At 34.2% G+C, this 22145-nt stretch overlaps 1 protein-coding gene across 1 annotated transcript; it reads right to left on the bottom strand.

The window, feature by feature from the left end:
• Nucleotides 1-16843: 16843 nt before the first annotated feature.
• Nucleotides 16844-18394, bottom strand: LOC149265873 (putative WRKY transcription factor 31). Its single transcript, XM_089406264.1, has 4 exons — nucleotides 18389-18394; nucleotides 17934-18284; nucleotides 17614-17727; nucleotides 16844-17495 (listed from the first exon to the last, which is right to left on the bottom strand). The coding sequence occupies exons 1-4, from the start codon at nucleotides 18392-18394 to the stop codon at nucleotides 17244-17246; spliced, it is 723 nt and encodes a 240-aa protein (XP_089262390.1). The 3' UTR covers nucleotides 16844-17243.
• Between the last annotated feature and the right edge of the window lie 3751 nt (nucleotides 18395-22145).

The following is a 22145-nucleotide window of genomic DNA, read 5'->3' as shown; positions in this document are numbered from 1 at the left end:
TTCTGATACATTTAGCTGGCAAAATGATTCGTTATGGTACAAAGATCGCTTATACCTCTGTAAGAATTCCCAGCTAAAACAAAAGATTCTTATGGAATTGCACACTTCTCCCTTAGGAGGGCACTCAGGATTTTTAAAAACTTACCACAGGGTTAAGAAGGAATTTTTTTGGGATGGCCTTAAATCAGATATTCAAAAGTTTGTGGCGGAATGTTTGGTTTGCCAACAAAATAAAGTTGAAACAATTAAGACACCGGGTCTATTACAACCTTTATCCATTCCAAGCCAACGTTGGGAGGAGGTTTCAATGGATTTTATCACAGGTTTACCCAAGTCTGAGGGAAAGAGTGTCATCATGGTGGTAGTTGACAGACTTACCAAGTATGCACACTTTTGTGCATTATCACATCCATTTAAAGCCAGTACAGTTTCTACTGCATTTATGGAAACAGTTCAAAAGCTACATGGAAACCCAAAGATTATTGTAAGTGACAGAGATCCCATTTTCACTGGAAATTTTTGGACAAAATTATTTTCTTGTCTTGGTACTCAGTTAGCTCATAGCTCATCTTATCATCCTCAATCTGATGGGCAAACTGAGATAGTAAACAAATGTTTGGAAGGATATCTTCGTTGCTTTGTATCTGATAAACAGACACAATGGGTCAAATGGTTGCCTCTGGCTGAATGGTGGTATAACACTTCCTTCCATACAGCAACAAAAATGACCCCATTTATGGCACTTTATGGGTATCAACCACCATCCATCACATCATATTTAAGAGAAAATTCTAAGGTTCAAGCAGTGGAACATCACATCGAACATCAACAACAAGTCCTCCAACTCTTAAAGGATAACCTCGTGTTGGCACAAAATAGAATGAAACAACAGGCAGATCAACATCGCAGTGAAAGAAGTTTTGATGTAGGTGATTGGGTATTCCTACGGCTACAACCATATAAGCAAATGTCCCTAAAGCAAGCTAAGAAGGATAATAAATTATCACCAAAGTATTATGGTCCGTACAAGGTGTTGCAAAAGATTGGTACTATGGCATACAAATTGGAGCTTCCTGCAGCTTCTCGATTGCACCCAGTTTTCCATGTTTCATGTTTAAAGAAGGTTATAGGCGACAAGCTCCCAGTTCAAACAATATTGCCAGAACTTGACGAGGAAGGAAAAATTATATTGGAACCGGAAGCAGTCACAGAAACAAGAACTCGACAGCTACGAAATCGATCAATTTCAGAGTATCTTATCAAGTGGAAGAACTTATCCGCTGAAGATTCCACATGGGAGGATGAGAATTTTATGCAGAAGTATCCAGAACTACTCAAGCGTTGAGGACAACACTTTTTTGAAGGAGAGGGGCATGTTGGGTCCCTATAATACTAGTGATTACCCCATTACTATTGTAGTTATACCCCTTATTTATATTGTTGTGCCCCTATTAACCCCATATTGTTATTTCTGTGCCCCATAGAATCCCTCTATTGTTATTTTTGTGGCTTTATATTATTATTGTTAGGTCGGCTGGATTATATTGTGACTCCTTAGACTCCTATATATAGAAAGGAGGTTTTGTCATTTGTATCATCCAAGAATTGTTCATTTATGTAATGTAAAGGAGGTTGCCCCCTCGAAGAGGCTGAATTCTAAGGCGTTGATCTATCTTTTCTATCTTTTCTTGAGCTGGTTTCATAACAAACTATTTCAGAAGCTTCAAGCTATCTAGCATTGCTCTAATCCACTGAACCACAAAATGTAAGTGAAGCATGCAAAGATGAATGCTGGTTCAAGGCCGTGAATGAAGAACTTGATCAGATTGAAAAGAATAACACTTGGGAGTTAGTTCCTAGACCGAATGATAAGAATGTCATAGGGAAAAAATGGATATTCAAAAACAAGCTGAATGAGAATGGAGATGTTATTAGAAACAAGGCCAGACTTGTTTGCAAAGGGTATGCTCAACAAGAAGGTATAGACTTTGAAGAAACTTTTGCACCAGTTACCAGACTTGAAGCGATAAGAATGTTTCTTGCTCTTTCTAGCTTTCAAAAGTTCAAAGTATATCAAATGGACGTGAAATCTGCCTTTCTGAATGGAGACTTGGAAGAAGAAGTGTATATTAAGAAACCAGATGGGTTTATCCTTGCAAATGATCCAAAAATTGTATGCAGACTCAAAAAGGCTCTCTATGGCCTTAAACAGGCTCCAAGGGCTTGGTATTATTGTTTCGATAAGTACCTCCATCAACAAGGTTTTACAAAAGGATCAACAGATAGCAATCTATATATAAAAATTGACAATGATAAGTTGCTAATACTTGTTGTGTATGTTGATGATATCATCTTTGGTAGCAATGAAGAAGACATGAGTCAAAACTTTACCTTGGTGATACAAAAAGAATTTGAAATGTCCCTGCTTGGTGAGCTCACATATTTTCTTGGTTTACAAGTCCAACAAAACAAAGATGTTATTTTTCTATCACAAACCAAATACCTCAAGAAGATCCTGAAGAAATATGGGATGGAGGATTCGAAACCAGTATGTATTCCTATGGTAACAGGATGCAACCTCAGCGCAAATAATGAATCAGTAGTAGTACATCAAGAAACCTATAGATCCATGATTGGTAGTCTGCTCTATCTAACAGGTACCTGACCAGACATCATGCATGCAGTGGGAATAGTTGGAAGATTTCAGGCAAATCCAAAGGAAACTCATCTTCAAGAAGTTAAGAGAATTTTCAAGTATCTTCAGGGAACTCAAAACTATGGCTTATGGTATCCTAGAGATACAGATCTCACACTTCATGCATATACAAATGTAGATTGGGCAGGAAGAGTGGATGACATAAAAAGCACTAGTGGTGGTTCATTCTTTATGGGTTCCAGATTAGTATCTTGGTTCAGCAAGAGGCAAAGTTCAATTGCATTATCTACAGCTGAAGCAGAATATGTGGCTGCTACATCTTGCTGCACACAACTCCTTTGGATGATGCAAACATTGTAAGACATTCAAATCACTTGTACTCCACCTATATCCATTTTTTGTGATAATACAAGTGCAATCAGTATTTCAAAGAATCCAGTCATGCATTCGAAGACCAAGCACATACCTATCAAATATCATTTTCTCCAGGAACAAGTGCTTGAACATAAGGTCAAATTGGAGTATGTTCCCTCAAAGTAACAGGTTGCTGATATATTCACCAAACCGCTACCCAGGGAGACATTTGAATACCTCAAATAGAAGCTGGGAGTAGTTGATGCATCATTTTGCTGTTGAAATTATCCGTTTCAGAGAATAGTGGCTATACGCGAGTTTCATGAAGCGTATCCGCGTACAGAAGCTAGTTTTTGTGGGTACAGTCGCGTATATGTTGGTTTGAAGACAAATAGTGGGGCCAGACTTAGGATGAAAAGAGTCTGATATGGGTCTGACAGAGACCATCTGGAACAGGTTCAGGGGGAGCATATACTTCTAATAATGCATTGTTGGCATTATCTTAGAAGTTTTTTGGTTCATTTTTCAGGTGGAACAGGTGCAGAGGGAGATCATGGTTGCTGGTTTTGATGATGATTGACAGATGCTGCTGATGTTAGTTGATGATGACTATAATAGTCTTGTCTTAGATATTTAGTCTCTATGTCATGTATTTCTTTTATCATGAAGGTCATGTAACGGCCTATGTTGGTTTCCCCACTATGCTTGGGATGAATGATGTAATATTCTTGTTTTATCATGTGTAAACTTTTGGTGTATCCCCACTTGGTTGGGAGATGGATGTATGTATGAGTCTTTGGCGATAGGAAGGGCATTTATGATGTATAAAGTCATGTTTCTTCTTATAGAACATCTTCTTGCAGACCTTGCCTACAGTCAGGGGGAGCATGGACAACACAACAGAGCATAGGTTTATGTACTTAGGGGGAGCATAACCCTTTGCACTTGATGACAAAGGGGGAGAATGACTTTGAGTGACTTGGGGTTGCCATCAAGTCCAAAGGGGGAGATTTTTGGCATTATGACACAGGTTTGGCGCTATGACATAGGTGTTGTCCTTGATGGCAACTCACTTAGATGACAGATCATAGTTCAGGCTCTCAGAATGAAGGAAAAATATTTATATGCAGGTTCCTCTTAACCAAGTCGCGTATACACGTGGGATCGACGTTCAAAAGGCGTGTATACATATGCATGCACTTTCATGCAAATAAAAGTGTGTACATGTGTGAAAACTTATTTTTCGTCCGTGGTATTTAGTCCTTGGTATTTGGACCTATGGTTTTGGACCATGGTATCTCGTCCGAAGTGTTGAACCCCATTATTGGGTCCATGGTATTGATTCTTTATGGTTTTGGACCGTGGTATTAAGAAAGGCCTAAGACTATAAAAGGGGAAGGAGATCATTAGGCAAAGGCATTCACTAAAGTATTGAATATCTTATGAAGAGAAAGATCTAGATTTGGGTTATGGTGCATAGCTGGATCTGAACAAAGGAGGAACCTAAGTGCGAGAAGAAGGATAAGTTCTATTGTTGGGTCAAGATCTTAAGGCTTGAATAGTAGTATCTTTGTGTGATTTTGATCTGTTATATTTGGCGCATGACTTGATCTATAAATCTAATAATCTGGGTATAACTCATGTCTGAATAAGTGAAAAGGGTAAATTATCTTGTATAGATCTAAACGCAGGTTCGGCACTGCAGAGGCGTGTATACACGCTGGTTCAGTAAGTCAAAGCATTGTATATGCTGGTTGGTCTTAATACAGAAGTGTATGTACGTAGGCTATACATATTGAAGTAGCGTACGTCTCATGAAATATGTCTTAAGCCACTTCTGTTTATTGCTGCAGTGTTCTGGGTTCAGGATTAGTTTCTAGTTACTGTCAATGTAGTCTGGTTACAACATTCAGAGAAGTAATTGTTTGATTCAGTTTTGATTGAAGCAAAGGAGATTGGTTGATGCAGATGTATTTGATGTTTGATTGTTGTTATTGATGGATCCAGTCTGAAAATTTATGAAACATGGTCCCTGGAAGGAAAGAGAAGGTTGTAGCCTTCTGTAGGTCAGCACCTATGTACTAGTACCTCAGCTATAACAAGAGCTAAGGGGGTTGTAGCTCCCTTCCAGGAGAAGCTGGAGAACGAGAGAAGGTTGTAGCCTTTTGCAGGTAGAAGCCTGCGTACTGGTATAAGACTGCACCAGTATGGAAACATTGTAAAAAGAAGTTTCTTTTTAAAATAAGATAGAGACGAATTGTAGCAAGTGGTTTTCACCCACATCGGGTTTCCACCTTATATCTTGTGTCCATATGTGTCATGATCTATTCTGTTTTACTGCACCTGTTTACTGTTCTTATCGTTAATGAAGTTTTGATGCACTGATTAAAGATCAACATTTAATGAATCATAAATTTACTGATATACGCTGGTTGCTTTAGACACAGTAGCGTATATACACAGTTTCCCATAGCTTAAGTAGCGTATACAAATCTAATTGTGAAATGAAAAATGATAGATTAAATAATACTGATTCACCCCCCCTCTTAGTATTATTTCCAACAAAATTTTGTCATACTCAAGTTCCACTTGCACTTTCCAAGAGGTCACCGAATCAGTATATTGGATATGAAAAGGAAGTAATTTTCATATTCCAAACTATTCAAAACCAATTCAATTCTAAAGTGTTTAGTTCCTTCAAGAAAGTTCATCTTCTCTTGCTCCACTTCAAGACCACATTCCTAAATGTAAAGATTATCATCAAGTTGGCCATGTGGAGGATCAATGTTTTAATATTCATCCTTGTGACCATTGTGGAAAACATAATGGTCATTCATATATATATATATATATATATATATATATATAATCCAGATGCAAGAATCTTTCATGAATAAATATTCATTATATGTGGATTTATTCTTGGCAATGACCATCAACAACCAAGAGGATATATCAGTCATACAAAATAATTCATTCTCTAGTATTAACATATCTTACAAAAGAGATACTTTCAACTTCTCACAGTGTCTTTGATAGGTGGGAATATTGATGCTTAACAATCAAGCTTTAATTTTTGAATTTTTATCAATCTAATAGAAACAATAAATCCTAAGCCACAACTATAACTAGATTATTAGCTAGAACCAAATTCAATCAAATCCAAAGTCATAGCTAATTAGAGCAAGAGTCATGTTCCAAGAGTAGGATTTGGTTTATGGTCATATTTAAACCACCATTTAGTATAAGATTTACAACTTTTCCTAGACAATAGTTTTTGTTTTCATTAAAGCACCATCTCTTCCATTTAATTATTTTGTAGTCATCTTTAAACCATCATCTTAAAGCACTTCCATTTCAAAAAATACATTATTTTCTAGCTAAATTAGGAATTATTCCAATAATTGCTTTAAGTTGAGTTCCAAAATTGGTGGTAAGGCTTAAACCATCATTTAGTAGAAGACTTTGGTTTCTACTACCCGTTTGTTTTATGGTCTTCCTTAGACCACCATATTCAAAAGGCGCATTCAATCATTGACAGTTGTCCACTTCCATATATTTCTTTGATTGGACTCACATACACCCCTTCATATTAAGGTTGGGGGCGTTGAAAACCTATTATGGTAAATTGTATTATCCAGTTGAGAAAGAAGGAATTACTTTAATTTGAGTTCGACAATTGGTGGTAACACTTAAACCATCATTTAGTAGAAGACTTTAGCTTCTACTACCCATTTGGTTTATGGTCTTCCTTAGACCACCATATTCAAAAAGCACATTCAATCATTGACAGTTGTCCACTTCCATATTTTAGCTCTTTGATTGGACTCACATACACCCCTTCATATTAAGGTTGGGGGTGTAGAAACCTATTATGGTAAATTGTATTATCCAATTGAGCAAGAAGGAGAAAAGTCACAAATGAGCTTGAGTAGCCACCAAGAGTCTAAGAAACATTAAAAGATGAATCCAAAGACCATAACATGATGCATTTATATGTATCATATTAATTAGAAAAGCATCTCCCACTTATCATCCAATTTTCGTGTGCATTCCAACAACGTTTTTTTACAAAGCTTAGAGGGCCATCCCCCTTTTAAAGATGATGTTGAATGAGGTGTTCACAAATGTAGTTTTGGAACCCATGGTAATTTCTAATATGCTATCAAATGTCTTGATGGTTGTATGATTTCATTGTGGGTGATTAGACCTAATTTTATGGTGGTCATTACCCTTCGTTTGGAACACCATTTAGGGATTATTTCTTCTTAGCGGTTCCTAATTTATGAATGCAAACATTGAGAATTCATCCCAATTATTTGAATAAAAAATGATAAGTGTGGAACACGATGTAGTTTCAATCTTATATCTTACAAATATGCAACTCATCCCAAGGCTCAATATTTATCTGCTCAATGTCCAATCATGAGTATGGATGAAATGATAAAAATGAAGGTCACTTATTATAAGGTAATTGAAATATTTTTATGTGTGTCTATTTTGAAAAGACGATGCAAAATTTTAGAGATTTTTATTCCAACCATTACTTTTATGTTTAATATTTAATAAAACGAATATTCTTCGTCATCATTATTTAATGAAAGGTTGTGATTACATTTATTTCATTAGATTTTATAAATGCATATTTATAATTATTTGTGTTATTAAAAATATTTTTTAGCGATTTAGCTGAATTAGAACCTTAGAATTTGAATTCCTAACAACCTTATTGTCTATGTTGGTGTGCTAAGTGTATGGGAGTTCATCAACCACTTAACTTATAGAACTTTATCAACCATGTAACCTATATGGTTGTCCTAGTATGTACATTTAATTATAGATAATTATAGACCAAGAAATGTGTAATTTTGGTGTGCTCCAAAGGATGTTTGGTTGCCTAATTCTTTTCTTGTGTTGTTTATCAAACTAATTTATTATTTTGTGTTACACAATTTTATGTGGTTGTTATTTGTTTTGATTTATGAGTGTGATATGTAGAAATACTTCTTAAATAAAGATTACTTGTGATTTTGATTAATAGTTTTGTAGTTAAAAATAAGATTATATGTATCATTTGATTTCGTACAAAATATTAAATATAATTTTTTTTCTTATTAAAAAGTTACGAATTGAAATTTCTATTTTCTGGAAAATTTCATTAAATAACATTTAAAATAATACTTATAATCAGTAAAATAGTTATATAATAAATAATAATACTACGGGAAAATAAACTATGTGATGGATTTAAGGTAATAAAAACATACAGTATACCAAACTAATAAAAATAGAACTAATAACAACAAAAGTGCTTTCAACTTATAGTTTCGAAATAGAAATGATGATGGTTAACGTCCACTGAGACCAAACATTGGTCTATCGGACCTAAAGAAACAAATTATTTATTTTGATTTAAGATTTTATTCCTATGCTCAAAAAGCTTGGAGAGAAGCCTCTCGAGCTCACTATAATTTTGACTTTGTAAAAGGCTAGGAATTTGAGTATTGTAACAAAGATTGTGAAACTGAGATCTAATGTGGTTGTACGCAGGGCATTCTAAGAGGAAGTGGTTTTCATCCTCGATGTTCCTATTATCACATATATGGTAGATTCTTTCCATCCATGACGTTTTAGGAACTTCCCAACGATCTGTTTCACTATGGAGCTCATGAGAATTCGTTCTAATCTTTGCTATATTAATTTTCTTCTTTGAGCTAGTTAAAATAGAGAGATACTTTTGATCTTCTAGGGTGGGGTTGATGACCTTCCTATAATAACTTAATTTTCTTTTAGCCGCTAAATCTTTCTCACACCACATTTTTTCTTTGAACTTAGAAGTAACAATATCTTTAATGTTATTTATGTTTTGCAATGCATCATTCTCGTTGATCTCCCAATAGTTTAACCAAGCCCTTGTGTCTTTATGCCACCCCCGATTGAGCCTTAGGTGGTTTTGGCTGGAATTTAAAGCTATCTTAGGAAGTCTATGATCGTCTATGTTATTGAGTTTGTGCTTGTACAGTAGAAACCTAATCATAGCTAGGCTCTCAATAGGGGAAATACCTGCTTCTATAAGGAGAATAAGATAGGGTGTATTACTTTTAATTTTCAGGTTATAATTTATAAAACTCTTTTGGATTTGCTCAATCTTTCTCCATGATTCTCTGGAGATGCTGCAACACCAAGCCTCACAGCCATATAAGATAACAACAATTACTAAAGTTTCAAAGAGGAACTTCCTTTTATCCCACATTATGAGGTTTGATGTTTTACAATTATTTTCAAGACCAAAATAAGCTTTCCACCCCCCATTAATCCTTTTCTCAATGCTATGGTTCCAGTTGAGCTTTTGATGAATATCAATTCCTAGGTACTTGTAAGAATACACTTCCTCCAAGTTATTATTGTCATACATAAAATTAGCGTAAGTGTCCTTCTTGTATTTGATAATCATAACTTTTGTTTTGTCAGTGTTAACAGTCATACCCATGGTAGAGCAGAAATCCTTAAGAAGCCTGAGTTTCTTATCAAGATCAGATGGGCACCTTGCCAAAAGAACAACATCGTCAGCATAGAGAAGAAGGATGACGACTATCCCAGCTAAGATCGTGCCATCACATCCTGCTTCCTCTAAATAGCCTTCGAGCTTATCGATGTAAATTCCAAATAGGATAGGGGAGAGGGGGCAACCTTGTTTAACTCCGATGTTACACTTAATATCTTTTGGCCACCCCTCATTGCTCTTTATCTTGGCAATTAAATTCTCGTATAACCTTATAGCGGCAGCTCTCAACTGGAGAGGAACCATTAGCTCTTCTAATCTATTCCAAAGGTTGTATCTAGGAACTATATCAAAAGCTTTTCTAAAGTCCACAAAGCAACAAAATAAATTGGATTTATCTTTACGACATTCCTCCGCAATGATCCTAAGCATAATGAGGTGGTCTATTGTTGAGTGATGCCTTCTGAAACCTGCTTGGCCTTTAGCCCGCTTACCTTCACTTTCAAGTCATATGCTTAACTTCTTTTCCAAAATACTACCATATAACTTGGCTAAGAGAGGGCTGATCATAATTGTCCGGTAATTAGAGGTGTTATTTGTATCCCCACTTTTAAAAATAAGGATAATGAGGCTATCAGTCCAAGGTTTATGGAACCCTTGCTTGATTGCTTGATTGAAAAGCTTGTGGATATGGGGGATGAGGACAGGACCTCCAATTTTTAAGATTTCCACCCGGTAACCTTCAATGTCCTTAACTTTCCTATTAGCGAGGTGATTAACCCCAAACTTAATGTCTTCTAAAGAGAAAACCTCTTTCTTTGTGAGCAAGGTTTCCAAATTATCCATTACATTTGGAGATTCATAAAACTTTTTAAGATAGGAATTCCAATTGTGAAGAGCAATTTTATTATTATCTTTAGTCTTCCTAGTCAGAATCTGCCTCCAAAATTTCTTAGGAGCTACCTTAGAGAGGTGTAAGTGATTCTCCTGTCTTTGATGAATGTACTGCCTCTTTTTCCTTTTAGTTATGGTTTTGTATATTTTTATCTTGTCCATTTTAAGAGATTCATCAACAGCTTCCTTAATTGCTGTCCTCGCACTTTTACAATCTTTGTCATACCATGGATTGGTTTTGCTATTTCTTTTATTATTTGAAACTTCAATTGAGAAATTGTTAATAGAATATGAGAGGGTTGTAGTAAAATTATGATAGAGGTCTTCTATGTTGTCTACACTAGATAAAGGAAGCAAATTAGTTTTTAATTCATTTAGAAAGAGATCATTTTTATTTCTATCAAATATTAAGTTCTTTTGGCTGTAAGTATTATTTTCTGTGGGAACTCTATGCATGAAAAATTGAGAGTTATAAGTAAAGGCCTATGATCAGAGTTACGTTTGTGGTCATTTAAGATGTCAAAATTTATTATTTCGTTGTATAAGGGGAGATCAGAAATAATGTAGTCTACCACGCTGCTACCAAGTCCATGGATGCAGGTCATCTTGCTGGAATTGGGCCACTTCTTTAGACCGTTGCAAATTATGAGATCCTGAGCACTACAGAGCTTGACTAGCTCCGACCCAAACAGATTTTCCCTGAGCTCTTCAGAGCTCCTTTTGTACGTACTAGCCAGAGTAGGCTCTTCATCTAACCAAAGAGGATTAGGGTTGGAATGACTGCTTAGAATAATAGCTTGGTTGTTTGAAGTTCGAGCATTAAAGTCACCTATTAAAAGGATATTACCGTCATTCCTTACGCTAGAAATATCATTCTCTAAACCATTGTAAGGGTTAGTTTTATCTAGATTTTTCTTCTTATAGAAGTTAGAATTGATGGGGTGGAAATAACATATTACTATGTAGGACTTTTTATTATTAATGTCTCTAATCTCTATCCAACTATATTGGTTGTGAGGGTCGTTTTTATAAATCCTAGCATGGGGGAGATGTTCTTCTTAATGTAACAAGCTATTCCCCCAATGCCTCTATGGGAGGATCTCTTGTTCCAGGTAGACCATAGCGTAAAGCCATCTATGTTAGGGACCTTAGATTCTTCATGCTCCCAAGTTTCAACAAGCAAAATAATATCAACATCATTTGAAATCCGACTTAGCTTGGGGCCTTTGTTCCATGGGAAGCCCTGACAGTTCCAAGAAAGGATCCGGAGCATGTTTAATTTCTATTGATCACTATCTTTTTGGTTTCTATATCGAATAAAGGCTTTTCTATTTCTGATTATTGCCCATTTTCCTTCCTTTCTAGCTTCTTTTACCTTTTGAACCTCCTTTCTTAATTCTGCTTGATCTTCTGGAATGAGATCTTCATTTATGAATATTCCCGTTCCTTTTAGACTTGAGGTTTTACTAAGTATGTCGTACTTATGATCAGTGGAGCTCACCTTTATGCGGATTAGTCTTCCTTTATTCTCGGTTAATTTCCCCAACCGTGTTGCTTCTGTGAGACACATTGTTTCAATTTGTAATATATTATGTAATTCTATCTAGGCTAAGTCTAAAGTATCCTCATCTACTTCCTCTTTTAAACCAAAGATTATAAGGTTCAAGGCCCTTTTGTTACGTTCGTGGTCTAATTCTATTAATTTTTTCATTTCATCTTTAATTGGTTTGATATCTAACTTATCTACCACATTATTTAGGGTGAGGCGGTTATTAACTTTTTCTTCTAGTTCTTTAATCATGTCTTTCATTTTAAGGCTCTCTAAAGTATCAGCATCTCCTTGCTGAGATGGTTGGTTAGTATCTTGGTTTTGTTTTTCTATAACCTGCAATCTAGTCTCCATTGCCTCCATTTTATTCTCCAGTAGTTCTATTTTAATTTCTATTTGTTTTTGGATCGTGTCTTCAAGAGATGCAAATTTATTTCCTAGCATGGCTTCTAACTCTTTTTGTAGCTTGGCTTCTCTTTCTTCTCTACGTTTCTCTAAAGACTCTATATACTTATAAAGGCCTTATAGAGTAACTGTGCTAGGTCTACCCTTGGTAATCTTTGGTAACTGCGATGAAATATTCATACTTGAAATTATATGAGCAAATATGTATTAAAAAAAGAAAAGGATAAGGAATGTGCGCACCTAATATAAGCAAACTTGACTGCAGATCGCCCGTGCCCACCACAGCCCGTAGACCGAAGAATATATGCGAAGAATATATAAAGTACATTTTTAACTCTTTCACCGAGCCTCAAAACTCTTTTAGCGAAGAATATATGCGAAGAATATATAAATTACGTGTTTAGCTCTTTCACCAAGCCTCAGAACTCTTTCACCGAAGTATATATAGAGTACAAGTTTAACTCTTTCACCAGCCTCAGAACTCTTTCACCGAAGAATATATAGAGTATGTTTTTAACTCTTTCACCGAAGAATATATGTGAAGAATATATAAAGTACGTGTTTAACTCTTTCACCGAGCCTCAGAACTCTTTCACCAAAGAATATATGAGAAGAATATATGCAAAGAATATAAGGTGTTCACTCTATCTTACCATTCATATAATTGAGTACTTATAATCAATAAAATGATTATATAATAAATAATAATACTATAGAAAAATAAACTATGTGATATATTTAAGGTGATAAAAACATACAGTATATCAAACTAATAAAAATGAAACTAATGACAATAAAAGTGCTTTCAACTTATAGTTTCAAAATAGAAATACAAGGTGTTCACTCTATTTTACCATTCACATAATCTATCTCATAGATAAATACAATAGATATTGAACAATATAAATTAGTTCTGAGAATATTAATAGTTTGTAATAGCATTTCCGGTAAAAATCACATAAAGTAAAATCTAGTATTAACCAGTGTGGTTTAATCTTATCCCGAAGACGACACTATTTTATTTTATGTGATTTTTACCAAAAATACTGTTACGAGTAATATGGATCACAAAATTCTAAATTATACAAATATTAATAATGATTGAAAACCTAGATTTTTTTTAATATTTAATATTTATATTTTATAATTAACTTATTTTTTATTTTTTTAAATTTATAATATTAATTTTGTAAATTAAAATTTTTAAATAAATTTGAATTATTATTTTTAAATAAATTTAAACTTTTAAAACTATTTTTTATAATTAAATAAATAATTTATTGAAAAAAAACATAATCAATAAAAAGAAAGCACCAGTGTGAAAAGGGGAGCTTGAGTGTAAACAATATTTTTTTTTGTTATTTTGGAAAGTTAACCGACAAATCTACTAAGATCAAAGAAAAAGACCCAGTGAATTTCGTAAATAGCAGCACAACCTTCGAGAGAACATGTCCTCACGCTCATACAACAAAATAGGAAATAATCAAAGAAGCACTAAAAGAGGTGTTGGCCGTTCTACCGAGAGGAAGCTAAGCCGATTTAGTTGTGGTTGATATAGTAAAAGATTTATAAATATAATAAAAAAATTATTCCAATTTGAAAAATGATATATATATTTATTTATTTAAATGGGGTTGCAGCATCTCCAGAGAATCATGGAGAAATATTGAGCAAATCCAGAAGAGTTTTAGACTTGAGGTTTTACTAAGTATGTCATACTTATGATCAGTGGAGCTCACCTTTATGCGGATTAGTCTTCCTTTATTCTCGGTTAATTTCCCCAACCTTGTTGCTTCTGTGAGACACATTGTTTCAATTTGTAATATATTATGTAATTCTATCTAGGCTAAGGCTAAAGTATCATCATCTACTTCCTCTTTTAAACCAAAGATTATAAGGTTCAAGGCCCTTTTGTTACGTTCGTGGTCTAATTCTATTAATTTTTTCATTTCATCTTTAATTGGTTTGATATCTAACTTATCTACCACATTATTTAGGGTGAGGCGGTTATTAACTTTTTCTTCTAGTTCTTTAATCATGTCTTTCATTTTAAGACTCTCTAAAGTATCAGCATCTCCTTGCTGGGATAGTTGGTTAGTATCTTGGTTTTGTTTTTCTATAACCTGCAATCTAGTCTCCATTGCCTCCATTTTATTCTCCAGTAGTTTTATTTTAATTTTTATTTGTTTTTGGATCGTGTCTTCAAGAGATGCAAATTTATTTTCTAGCATGGCTTTTAACTCTTTTTGTAGCTTGGCTTCTCTTTCTTCTCTACATTTCTCTAAAGACTCTATATACTTATAAAGACCTTGTAGAGTACCTGTGCTAGGTCTACCCTTGGTAATCTTTGGTAACTGTGGTGAAATATTCATACTTGAAATTATTTGAGCAAATATGTATTAGAAAAAGAAAAGGATAAGCAATGTGTGCACCTAATATAAGCAAACTTGACTGCAGATCGCTCGTGCCCACCGCAGCCCGCAGACCAAAGAATATATGCGAAGAATATATAGAGTACATTTTTAACTCTTTCATCGAGCCTCAGAACTCTTTCAGCGAAGAATATATGCGAAGAATATATAAAGTATGTGTTTAACTCTTTCACCGAGCCTCAGAACTCTTTCACTGAAGTATATATAGAGTACATGTTTAACTCTTTCACCGAGCCTCAGAACTCTTTCACCGAAGAATATATAGAGTATGTTTCTAACTGTTTCACCGAAGAATATAAGGTGTTCACTCTATCTTACCATTCATATAATTGAGTACTTATAATCAATAAAATGATTATATAATAAATAATAATACTATAGAAAAATAAACTATGTGATATATTTAAGGTGATAAGGTGATAAAAACATACAGTATATCAAACTAATAAAAATGAAACTAATGACAATAAAAGTGCTTTCAACTTATAGTTTCAAAATAGAAATACAAGGCGTTCACTCTATTTTACATTCACATAATCTATCTCATAGATAAATACAATAGATATTGAACAATATAAATTAGTTGTGAGAATATTAATAGTTTGTAACAGCATTTCCGGTAAAAATCACATAAAACAAAATCTAGTACTAACCAGTGTGGTTTAATCTTGTCCCGAATACGACGCTATTTTATTTTATGTGATTTTTACTAAAAATGCTGTTACAAGTAATATGGATCACAAAAATCTAAATTATACAAATATTAATAATGATTGAAAACCCAGATTTTTTTTAATATTTAATATTTATATTTTAAAATTAACTTATTTTTTATTTTTTTAAATTTATATTATTAATTTTGTAAATTAAAGTTTTAAAATAAATTTGAATTATTATTTTAAATAAATTTAAACTTTTAAAACTATTTTTTATAATTAAATAAATAATTTATTGAAAGAAACATAATTAAAAAAAGAAAGCACCATGTGAAAAGGGGAGCTCAAGTGTAAACAATATTTTTTTTTGTTATTTTGGAAAGTTAACCGACAAAGCTACTAAGATCAAAGAAAAAGACCCAGTGAATTTCGTAAATAGCAGCACAACCTTCGAGAGAACATGTCCTCACGCTCATACAACAAAATAGGAAATAATCAAAGAAGCACTAAAAGAGGTGTTGGCCGTTCTACCGAGAGGAAGCTAAGCCGATTTAGTTGTGGTTGATATAGTGAAAGATTTACAAATATAATAAGAAAATTATTGCAATTTGAGAAATGATTTATATATATATATATATATATATATATATATATAATGAGTTAATTTTAATCTGAGGAGAAAAAAGAATTAGACATTTTATTGTAAAACGGATATTTTGTTAAATAAGATTCACTTATATATTAATTTCTCTATCTAATTAGAATAAAAATTTATTTTTTTAAACCGAGTCACATGGCACAAATCTAATTTTTAAATTTATTAAAAGTCAATGCAATCAAACAAACTTCCAATCTAATTTTTTAAATTTATTATAAGTCAATGCAACCTAACAAACTTTGTAACACATTGCAACTTTTGATAAGCATTCCCAGGAAGCATATGTTGAGCATATTCCCTTGATAATAAAAATAAAAAAAGTCAACCGTTTTACAATTTTAATAAATTAGCATTTGGCTATTTATCTTGTTTATATGGCTATAATAATTGAATGTGCAACTTACATGCATGAGCACACCAATCCTTCCAAAAAAAATCACTTTCTCCTCAAATATATTTGAGTAGTTTTTAAGTGTGATTTTTGGAAAAGTTTTCCAATTTATTTTCCCATCTAATTTTTCTAGAATCAGGTAGAGATTCATGTTTGAAAGACGAACTCTTCACAATAGAAATGCCCCAATAATTTTTGAGGGTGCTAAATAAATATATACATATAATTAAAAAAAAAAACTAATTTAAACAACACAAATCAAAATTTAACCACAAATCTTTTCACTAATCTCACCAAAAATCAACGTGAAATTCTATAAAACCACACTTAAAACCTCCCAACGCACCTTAACACCATACTTATACCTCCCAACATAGCAACAAACATAAACATATATTGTTTACCATACAAGTAAAGGATTTGAGGGCAATCATGTGAATGCTACTGATGTATGATCTCTTCACAAATATTTATATGAATACTTCCTCACTTGAAACATCGCCGCATGGCGTGCCGTGACGAAAATCGGCCATTCCCTGGACCGGAGCACACATATTGAGCATAGAGCCAATAATGGCTACACCCAAGGCTGCAGTGAAGTTGGAATCTGCCTTTATGAAATCCACACAATGCATGATTGATGAGTGAACTCATTAATTCTCATCCAATACCTGACTCATCGTTAGGCGCTGTTGGCAAGTGTTGAAAGCTTCCTGCCGCTAAATTACTGGATGCTGCACCTGTAATTATGGATTGAGCCGGTTATCTGTGAGGTCGAGAGTGATTGTGGGGAACGGACTCGAGGTCGATATTCTGGCAGTGCAGGGTATAAACTGATTTCCTCCAACAAAATTTTCTCTATTCATCTCCTTACCAATGAGGCCGTTGGACAAGTCAGCGTCCATAGCAACGACAGCGCCCATAGGACTCAGAGAATGAGTATGTTCGTCTTCGTAGCTTGTTACTACAATTGTGGGGTCTTCGGCACATCTCTGAACCTGCTCATAATACGCCATCATTTTAACATATTTATATTAGCAGACAGTCTTGCATATATTTCATAGGCAATGAGAGTATTCAGAGAAGATTTCTTTCTGAAAAAGGACGAGATCAAACCTGTTTTTTAACTGGGCAACTGGGCGCCATAGCACATCTGTAATAAGATTTCGGACATGGATTGTTTCTTGTCGACTTTTGACCATATTTCCGCCACCGGCAGCCATCGTTTATCTGTTTATGATGGATCACATCAATCCCTTTTTTAACATGACGGAAATCAAGAATGAACGTGCATACATAATCCCATCTAATCCCTGGTTTGATTCTGAGCAACTTTCCATTCCTAGTTAAACATACCAGACTCGGCGGCTTTAAATGGGTTGGGCTAGCCCCAGATAATTATACATTCACATAAGAACTACGAATTCAATTATTACCACGGATGCGTCACATCTTGTCCGCACGGATACGATTCTTTTGGTCACGGTCGCCGTTTGCTCGCCGGATCTGTTACTGAGCGCCTTATGCTTCTCTTTTGGTGACTCCATCGACGAATTAATCGTCCCATTCTGAAACTGATCCAGCCGCATGTGATTTATCTTCCTCTTATTGGAAAGCAGCTGCTGATCGTCCATAAATCTGGTGTTCTTCCCAACCTTCTCCCGAACTCGTTCATGAGAATCGGAAGCCTGGTGGGAAACCGCAACCCTGGAGTCGGTATGAACAGATCTTGGAGACAATATTCTGAAATTGAAATTGTCTTCAGTTCCATGTTCTGCACCGAATATCTACGAGATCAAAAGGAAAAAAACATTAAAACTTCTGAGATTCTTGAAGCCTAATTGAATCCCAAGGCTAAATTATAAGCTTCCCAAAACCATAAATACCTGGCTTCCATCAACGCGCGTCAAGCGTTGTTTTTCCTTATACTTGATTTGTTTATGCAAGTCGTCATATTTACTAATCATGTACTTCAACATAGAATTGAGGTTGCGATTCTCCTCTTGCATGCGATTTATCTGGGTCAAAAGTATAGTCATCTGCATGAATTACAAGCTATTCTGTAAGACTCAGTACTGATATTTAGATCATCAATAAATACATTATTTTTGTGAGAGTACCTTATTTTTGTCGGCTTCCATCTCCTGTGCGTTGTTGAAGCTTCTGTGACTCCAGGAAACTCGTTGCAAGAAAAGGAATAAGCCGAGTGCCGTCTGTGTGAGACTTACGAAACATATTTATGGCGCTCAGTGTATCGTTGACTAAAACGAATGGCTTCAGACAGATGGCAAGGAAGCCTTGTATTTCCTAATTGGTATACGTCCTCAAAACCGACACTGGTGAGAGACAATCCAATGGGCAATCAATCGGCATCATGTTGACCATTGACTTGAATAACCGTACTTCTAGGTGAAATGTTACCAAATTTGGAAAGAGTCCTCGCACTTTCTGCATGTGTAATAATTATCAATGAAGAGAATTTTGGTTTTAAAGACCTTTCAAAGTATGATTCCATTCAAAATTCCACATACCGTCTAGGTCGGTGCGCCGTGTTTGTATTTTCGTGAGACTAACGTGGTGTCATCATTCATGGTTTTGATATATGGTCAACAGTCACTTTGATTACCCGAATGGGCCGAATCAATTGGGTGTAGTAGACGACAAACCATCACTTTTAAGAATTATTTATAGATTTGGGGAGCATACCTCCTACGTTGGAATGCGAATGCTGTAGCCAAGTCAAGGTGCGGCCCCAATCAAAATGTCAAATAAGTCATCCCACATTTAATGAAATTGAAATTGGTTAGTGGATGTTGATCGACAAGTAAGAATAGGCCACACGGTAGTTCAGAGCCATATGGTTCAACGAGAATTTTGGGCGGTGAAAGCTTAGGTTTGATGATTTATTAAAAAAAAACATTTTCAATTAAACTTAGGCTATTAGTATAAGATTAGGGAAACTTATGCAACTCGTAGTTATTAAGTAGTTATAAAATCGAAAAGAGTTATCGAAAAGAGTTTAGTATAGACAACCTGTTTTACTAAAAAGCTAACAACCATTTTAGTCGTGCAAGCTGTCCCATTTGTATTTATTTAAATTAAATTATCAATTGCTTTTAATGGTGTAAGGTACTGGTAAGGTATATTGACTAGTAGATTTGAAAAATTTATCTTGAGCATATTGTTGAATTCACACATAAGGTTTATCAAACTCTTTAATGTAAATACCACAAGGCAAATCCACTATTCATAATCTGTGTAAGGTACATCAAAGGAATAGTAGATTTGAGAAGTTCATCTCGAGCACATTGTTGAATGCGTATATATGGTTTACTGAACTCTCCAATGCAAATGCCACAAGGAAAATCCACTACTCACAACCTATGCAGATTTGAGAAGTTCATATCAAGCACACTATTGGATGCACACATAAGGTTTACCAAACTCTCTAATGCAAATGCCACAAGGCAAACCCACTACTCACAACCTATGCATGAGGACAAAGTGTTGACAGACCTTGCCCCAAGTAAAAAACTTCAAGTAATTATGAGGCCCCTTTGAGGGGAAACCTTCTCTTTGTGAATGAAATCCATGGCTTTTATTTCTAATATGATGTCTCAATTACAACAAAACCTGGAGTATATCCAACCAAACCATTAGAGATTGCTATATGTGGGAAGTTAATTCATTGAAGGTTTCCTTATAACATATTATGTCATCAACAAGGATGTGATAATGCATTAACTTTTAAGCCTTTTGGAGGAGACTTAGGTTTCACTGCACCCTCCACTTCCCATCCCTATTCCTTCGAGGATGTAGTGAAGAATGGGCTATTATCATTTCATTAGAATTTGGAAATTTGGGTTATCACTTTGTGGGTGGTTGAAAGAACCAAGACTCTTTACTATGAGCTCATCATCTACTCCATGGGTTTTATTAATTGCAAATTTTAAAACTATGAAGGATCTTCCAAAAGTGTTCGATGAAGGAACTTACTTTTAGGGTGGAGAAAAACCTCCCCCTTTAACCATGGCTCCTAAAATTTGACCAACCTCCATCATTGTCACAACTACTCTAATATGTTTAAGACATCCAAACCTTCCTCCTCACTTGTGGTATTTGAAATTAACTTGAAGTTATTGGAAACTCCCTACATTACTTTGTTAGAATAGATGGAGATTGTATTTCACAAGGTCTTGTCACCTTTAATCATATCGATGTGGACCTGAATAATTGTTTATCCAACAAGATACTCACAGAATGGGATGAAATCACTTTTTCTCGGGTGTTAGATTATGAAAGCATAACTTTAAAATGTAGATCATTCCCGCAAACCAACACCTTTACGAACTCCAATCATCTTCTTATGTCTCTCCTTCATTTAATGGTATTAGGTTAGATGGTAGAGAGTGGAAATTATATATATATATATATATATATATATAAACCAAATTGTAAACAATACTCAAAGCAACCATAAACAATATTGATAAAGAAGATAGCCTAGTTGAAAACAAAGGAGCATATTCTGGCTCCACACCTCTCCCCCATGGTAGCTATGGGGAGAAGGATATAGCTTAATTCTATTGAATCCCTTTAGGGTTTAGAGGACCTCCATCAATTGGAAAATTTAAATGAAGAAAATGACGCATAATGTATACCTTATGCATACAATTGTGAGAATTTGATTCCTTTTGGAAAAATTAGTCTTTGTAATGACTTCACCATCCCTTGCGAACAAAGTTTAGTAGATTGACATCCAAAAGGTGATTTCTATGCTTGCCTACCAACCATTTGTATCTCAATATGCTTTTTTGTTTGTAGCCCAATTTGAAAGGGGAAGATAAACCAATATATTAATACTAATCAGTAGACACCAATTAGATGAAATATATTTCAATTGAATAGTCATATAGTTCAATATGACTGGCTTTGGAGTAATGATGAACTAGATGATAAGCATAATTAGCTATAGGAAATAAAGATGAGAAAACCATTGTAAAACTAATTATTTAACTTATAAAACTACAATATTATCTTATAAAAAAATCAAAACTCTTTATTATGTGATGAAAAAGTTGAACATAATTTTTCTAATCCATATATAATCAACCTATAGAATAAAGTATATATTTATATGTGTGGATGGAAAATATTAAATATATTGGTTAGATTCACATTTTGAATTAAAAAAATAAACTATATGTCGTGAATGATCTGTAAATTTTAAAAATGACAATAAGTAACGATAAAAACTTAATAAATACCCTTCAGATTTAGCCCGTTTGAATTGTTTTGCAAACCTGATCCAAGGAAATGTTAATGTGGCTTTCGTTCAGAGAGGGAAAATTTGTTTCTACAAGCTATTAAATAAATTTTAAGGTAAAAAATGGGCCTCAAAACAAAAATGTACAACAAAAATCCACTTTATAAGAATGAGTAGTATTCAATATGACGCTGTCAACCATGGTTATGATTCACTATTTTTGGAGTAAAATGGTAAAATGATAAAAAAATACTTTTTTTTCAACTCATATTTTAAACTTATCTCCCTATGATTTTAGTCAAATTTTGAGAAGAAGCACTTGTTGGATGTGAAATTTAATTTTGCATCCAAAGAGTACCTATGTTATATACTTTCGATACAC

This window comes from Pinus tabuliformis, chromosome 6, assembly GCF_031772625.1.
Source record: "Pinus tabuliformis cultivar Carrire ecotype Pingquan chromosome 6, CPIR1, whole genome shotgun sequence".
NCBI classification, from domain to species: Eukaryota; Viridiplantae; Streptophyta; class Pinopsida; order Pinales; family Pinaceae; genus Pinus; species Pinus tabuliformis.
Note: the sequence above shows the minus strand (reverse complement) of the source record. Positions and strands in the feature narration are given on the sequence as shown.

What these genes read in the sequence shown, in the direction of transcription:
- LOC149265873 (XM_089406264.1), bottom strand. An exon ending in CAAGATGTGACGCATCCGTG is followed by an intron (nt 17,728 to 17,933) that starts GTAATAATTGAA and finishes CATCATAAACAG; the next exon opens with ATAAACGATGGCTGCCGGTG. An exon ending in GTTGCCCAGTTAAAAAACAG is followed by an intron (nt 17,496 to 17,613) that starts GTTTGATCTCGT and finishes TATTATGAGCAG; the next exon opens with GTTCAGAGATGTGCCGAAGA.